At 49.8% G+C, this 6,104-nt stretch overlaps 1 protein-coding gene across 1 annotated transcript; it reads right to left on the bottom strand.

Annotated features, from left to right (window-relative positions):
* Positions 1 to 2,038: 2,038 nt before the first annotated feature.
* LOC123411222 (probable inorganic phosphate transporter 1-10) lies at positions 2,039 to 5,160 on the bottom strand. The gene is made up of 2 exons (XM_045104161.1): positions 4,359 to 5,160; positions 2,039 to 3,264 (listed from the first exon to the last, which is right to left on the bottom strand). The coding sequence occupies exons 1-2, from the start codon at positions 5,063 to 5,065 to the stop codon at positions 2,274 to 2,276; spliced, it is 1,698 nt and encodes a 565-aa protein (XP_044960096.1). The 5' UTR covers positions 5,066 to 5,160; the 3' UTR covers positions 2,039 to 2,273.
* Between the last annotated feature and the right edge of the window lie 944 nt (positions 5,161 to 6,104).

Raw genomic sequence — 6,104 nt, 5'->3', positions numbered from 1 at the left:
CGTCGATCATACAAGCGTTTTCATCATGTGTTTCACTCTTATTGGGTTTAATTATGTGTAGTCTACATCAACGGGTGCTCCTCTTCTCCCCCAAACCCTATGATTCATCCCTGCCCTATATGAATATTTTTATATGAATCCAAGTTACCATCTATTTGTTGCTAGGGGTTAACATTAACATTTTATGTGGGATGGGCTTGATCTCAAAATAGACTTTCATCTCACTTCATTAATAAAGCAACCATGACATCCATACGAAGAAGCCCAAGTTCACGAAAGTAAAAAATAAGTAAGCTGGGACAACAACACAAACATGCCCAAATAAAGTAACAAAGAAAGAGGAAAAAGTCACCAAGTGGTCAACAAATCAATGGGTATGTGGAGGCGATGAGTTCTCACAGTCATCATGTCCATCATGTTGCCAAGTCGGTCATGATCCCGCTGCCAGAGAACGAGTGTTGGCGCTTCAAAAGCACCAGGAATTTGAATACAAAGTCGGTGATTGGTCATAAGAACATCCGCTCATTGGCCATCTTGTTGTCGTCGTCCAGAGGGTCCAAGTCATCATCGTGAACACAAACCACAAGAGGCATCTCTTCCTCCGAGTCTGGTTGGCCCGAGCTTCGAGAAACTGAATTAGGTCCAAGGCTTCCCACTCAAGCCCAAGAGCCTCACCATCAAAACACCAAAGAAAATGTGTCACAGGGCAACCAAAGAAGTTGTGGGTCCTCTTCTCTAGAACACCACAAAGAGGACATGATCCATCGTCAGGACCATGCCGCTTGATCACCTCCGCCCCTGATGGAAGTTGAACACACATAAGCACCACACGATGATGGTGTGGTCGACATGAGTGATGATCATCTCGACAGTGGGCATGCTATGCTGAGCTAACCGAGAAGAAACTCGAAGGGGTCAAGCGCCAAGATACGGCGTTCGAATAATCTGAGCGCAATGTCGGAAGGGTAGCCTCAAGGCTGGCCCAGGCAATGGTTTCCCCGAGCCAAATGTACAACGGACCATGACATTCCAACTACTATTTTGGGCGGCCGAGGAAACCAATAACAAGAGGTTCTGCATAGATAGCAAAGAAGTCAGGGGAGTCAATGCATAGCGTAGACCCACTCACTGAAGGGTCAAGCTAGAAGAATGCCCCATCTCCATTGCCTATGAAGATAGAGAACCCTAGACGAATCTCGTTTTTAATCGACCAAGTCGACTTCCATAATTGAGATCCCTCCCTACAATCATACACAAGAAGAGGGCAACCCTACAAATAATTTGCTTTAATAAGGTGCACTCGCATGACGCCATCCTCCTTGAGGATACGTCAAACCCATCCAATCATAAGGGCCACGTTAAAGCGATTGAAAGCAAGAATAGCTAGACCCCTCCTAGGTTCTTGGGCAAGCAGATATCGGTCCACTTGACCATATGCTTTTTATTCTGACGTCCATCAGTCACCTGGTACAAGAAGCATGATAGCTCCTTATCAACGGAGCTATGAATCCATCTTCTTTCACCAGAATATACATCCTCATCATATACATACGAAGACTAGAAAGAGACGAGTCAATAAACATGAATTTGCTTCCTTTGAACATAAACCGGTGCACCATGGCTCAGACCTAAAAGCAACATGACCTATAAGTAGGTCCAAATCCCGGATGCGAATCCTTGGATATAAAGCAACATCCCAAGTAGGCGAGAGGAAGGGTCAGGGGGAGCTTTGTTGCGAACTAACTCATACCCACATGACTAACATATATTTTTAGAACACCTCAAGAAGGATAGGGGGTTCATGCATTTCATTAAAAAGAAGAGAGCTGGTTCAATTTATAAGGAAAAACAGGCCCAAAAACCTAACAATCTCAGCTAATCAAGAAAAACTGAATGAAAACACAACAAAAAAGGAAAAAGAAAATGAGAAAAAAATGCAAAAAACTTAAGGATAGGAACATTCAAAAACAACATCAAGAGACATCGTCGGAGCCAGATATCACAGCGTCTAGGTTCAAAATAGTTAGACGAGGCTCAATTGCAATCAAACTAACCGCCACTCACACATAATAGCATAGCTAGTTACATACGACCAGACCTTTACAAAATTTGAGCTATGTAATTTTGTCTCAACCAATTAAAGGAAACAGCCATGCATGCGGGAAATCTACATCTGTATTTTATTGTAGGAATATCTACATCTGTATTCTTCACGTGCGAGTCACCGAAAGACGGAACCTGTTTGTGCGCCGTGTCAAGTTTTCAAAGTTCCATCATACCGAGAATCGGTGCGGATGGATAGGCGACGTGCTGACGTGCGAGCTCACCAAGGATCCCGGGCTCTTGGGCGTCAGATTTAGCTCCTGGAAGCACATCCCACCGTTGCCATCCTGGTTCTGATCCCGCTCGCTCTCGTTCTCCTCCAGCGACCGCCTCATCGTCTCCGGTGTGAACAGGTAGGTGACGACGAGCCCGAGCAGGCTGATGGCTCCAAGAATGATGAGCGCGTACATCATGCCGATCCCGGGCTCGTACCCGGCCTGCACATCATCCTTGTCCCGCGACTGAGACGCCCAAAGGAACCCCACCGAGCCAACGAGCGCGCCGACCTTCCCGGCGGCGGCGGATACCCCATGGCACGTGGACCGGAACCGCGCCGGGAAGAGCTCGGCCGGCAGGATGAAGGTGGTGGTGTTGGGCCCGAGGTTGGCGGAGAAGAAGGTGAGCGCGTAGAGCACAATGTACCAGGCGTTCTTGGCGTTGCCGCGCCAGTAGTGGTCGTACGGGCCCGCGAGCGCGAAGAGGAACGCGGCCATGAGGAAGAACCCACCCATTTGCAGGCGACGCCGGCCGGTGCGATCGATGAGCAGGACGGCGGCGAAGTACCCCGGGATGGTGGAGGCGACGGCGATGATGGCCTGGAACCTCGCGACGTTGTACGCCTCCTGGAAGACGTTCTGGTGGCTCGCCGGCGGGAACCAGGGCCGGTAGATCTGGGACTGGAACAGGGTGCTGCTGTAATAGGGGATGTCGAGCAGGAACCACGTCGCCGCGCACCCGAGCAGGTTCCGTCCGTGCTCCCGTAGGAACCCGCGCGAGAAGAGGCCGTACTGGGCCGCCGGCTCGAACCCGAACGGCGCCGGGGAACGGGGCATGGCCGCCGCGTCCTCCCCCTGGTATATCGCGTTCAGGTCGAGGTCGGTGAGGACGCAGCCCATGTCGTTGGTCGCCTTGAGCACATCGCGCTGTACCAGCGCCGTAAACCTGCACCAGCAGCAGGTAGAGTAGTTAGTTCAGTTAATTACCAAACTTTAGTTGGTTACACTACAGTGGTACGTTACTACTTTAGCTTTTGGTGTAAATGAATCACCTACTGACCTGGTTTGTTAACTGCAAAAGGAGAACTAAGGAGAACTAAAGTTACTGCCTGACGTGTGGTGTGACGAAGCCAATCCAATGAGATGCAGCTGATTGATCCAGATGTATAGATATGCTCAGCTTGTTTATTTTACAACATATGCAACTTGCTCATGTATGCTTAAACTAGCTTGACAGCAAGATGCACGACTAGTTCTAGAAGCAACCAGTGCAAGGTCAAACAGAGCTAGGCAAATTGACGATAAGATATAATACTACTAAAACTAGACAAATATAACCAGCAACCTTATGATGGTGACCAGAGCCTGGTACTAATTAGGCAAATAATTGCCCAGGTTCGCTTACGGGGAGCAGACTGAATTTATTGGTTGGTCAGCAGGAAGCTGCTTCTTGTTCGGATCTCAAGTATCCCACGGTATATTCTTCTCCGCGCCATTTGTTTGACATACCAGTCAGTGTACACATCGATCATCGCAGTTTAGTTTAGTCTACCAATCAATGCGCGAGAGCGAGCTGCGATGACTTGCTGGAATGTTTACGTGCAACTCGCGCTCGTGTGTCTTACGATGTTGCTCGAATATAACCCAGGTTGCCAACTCATCGGAAAATAAAAGAAGAAGAAGAAGAATACAATCCAGGATATACCTTGTTTCAAAAAAAAAAATGCAATCCAGGATTAACAATCAGGCAGCACAGGGAGCCGTTCGGAGGTACTCTACTTCACAGCTTATTAGAAACGGACAAACAGTACGAGAAAATAACCTGTAAATTAAACTGACTGTGCAATGGAACTAAAGTTGATAACTTCCTAAACGCAGCCTCGAACTCTTAAACTGTTCAATTTTTCGCTTTCAGCTGTATCAGCTTAATTAAACCCGGCCGGATTAACAATAACATGCAAAGTGATGACAATGTACTTCTACATGAGAACACACGGAGTGCATCAGTTGGGAGTTAGGACAAGCTAGCGACGTATGTACCTGGCTGTTTCTGGCATGGCCATCCTCCAGTAGAATGTGAGGCCGGCGGGGACGGCGCCGGCCATGAGTATGACGCGCCATGCGAGGTCGGCTGCCTCCGGAGTGTCAAGCGGGGCCGGGTGGCCCGTGAAGCGGTCGAACACGGCGGCGACGACCATGGTGACGCCGGAGCTGGCCAGTATCCCAAACCCTTGCATGGAGAAGACGGCGGCGATGAAGGCCCCCCTTGTGCGCTTGTTGGCGAACTCGGACATGATGGTCGCGGACAGCGGGTAGTCTCCGCCGACGCCGACCCCGAGGAGGAAGCGGAAGAAGCAGAGGCTGGAAAGCACGCAGCGGCGCGTGCGGCAGATGGAGAAGCCGCTCCCGACGGAGCTGCACACCAGCAGCAGCAGGCACGGGCCGTAGACGCGCCGCCGGCCGACGCGGTCGCCGAGCGCGCCGAAGAGGAGGTTCCCGACCACGGCGCCCAGCAGGGCGACGCCGACGGTGGCGGACACGACGGCGGGCGGCGTGACGCCCGGCCTCCCTGCGTGGCCGGCGGGCGAAGGGTAGTAGACCCGGCCGATGATCTTCATGACGGGCACGATGCAGAAGAGGTCGTAGGAGTCGGTGAAGAGGCCCATGCCGGCGATGATGATGGCCTTGAAATGGTAGTACTGCGTGCGGGCGTGGTCCAGCGCCGTGAGCACGCGTATCGGCGCCATTCCGGGCCGCCGCGGCAGCTGCCACCGATGATCGGTCGATGGAGCTAGAGCCCGCAGGCGCGGGCAAAAGATTGGAACCTGCGGTCGATTGGGTTTGATTAGGGAGGGTACTGACTGCAACTTAGATTTTGCTTTGTTTTATCAGGCGCGAAATAGATGGTGGCCGTACCGGTGATGGCTACGTGCTGGATTAAAGAAATGCCCGTGCGCGTTGACATGGGTGAGTATGTGCCGGGTGGAACTGAGATGCGGAGGAAGATGCCACTTTCAACTCCAACCGCAGCGACCAAATCGTTAGAGCACCTCTACCACAACCCGCATCCGGCTAGTCTGTAAAACGTGTTTGTAGTTCGCGCAAAATTATTTTTGCAGGCCGGCGCTGGCTGACACAGATGCAAGCCCTGCATAATCAATCCGTAAAAAAACATATTCATAGAATATATTTTTTATACGGGTCGGCTTCTGCGGGTTCTGATCTGGCGCAGCTTCTTTCGGTCCGTAAAATTTAGATTTGCAACTTAAATTGATCTAGCACAATGCTTTTTTTTGCTTTGTAACAACATTAGATAAAAAAGATATCATCAAATCTTGGCTACAATAGCAAAACCAAAGAAAACAAGAACCACAAGTATGCATTTCAGAAGATTTCCAACTTTCATAACTGCTCCCACTAGTTGAAGCAATATCTTCTTCATGCACTCATTGTTGATCTACGGATTCTTGATTTTGCTTTCTTTATTCTTCATCTTTTGTTCCAAAAAAGTAGATGTTGCTTCCCCTCTAGTTGCACATGCAGCCGCATCATTGCCTTCGATTGTACTAAGGAGTGCACTAACATCTATTAAGTTTCTTTCTATCAACAAATCAATGTATTGGCCTTTTCCAAACCAAAATGAGCATCCATCGTCCTACACAAAAGAATGAGCAAGCTCGAAGTGAGCTACCGCAATTGGACTAAAGAATGAGCTATGGAACGAGCTACCGCAATTGGACTAAAGAATGAGCTATGGAACGAGCTACCGCAAGTGCACGTACCCCG

This window comes from Hordeum vulgare, chromosome 7H, assembly GCF_904849725.1.
Source record: "Hordeum vulgare subsp. vulgare chromosome 7H, MorexV3_pseudomolecules_assembly, whole genome shotgun sequence".
NCBI lineage: Eukaryota > Viridiplantae > Streptophyta > Magnoliopsida > Poales > Poaceae > Hordeum > Hordeum vulgare.
This window is presented reverse-complemented; position numbering and strand designations above follow the sequence as displayed.

Excerpts from the sequence above, each read along its gene's own strand:
- LOC123411222 (XM_045104161.1), bottom strand. The coding sequence starts at position 5,065 with ATGGCGCCGATACGCGTGCTCACGGCGCTGGACCACGCCCGCACGCAG. Across the intron at positions 3,265-4,358 it reads GCCATGCCAGAAACAGCCAG|GTTTACGGCGCTGGTACAGC; the intron begins GTACATACGTCG and ends CTGCTGGTGCAG.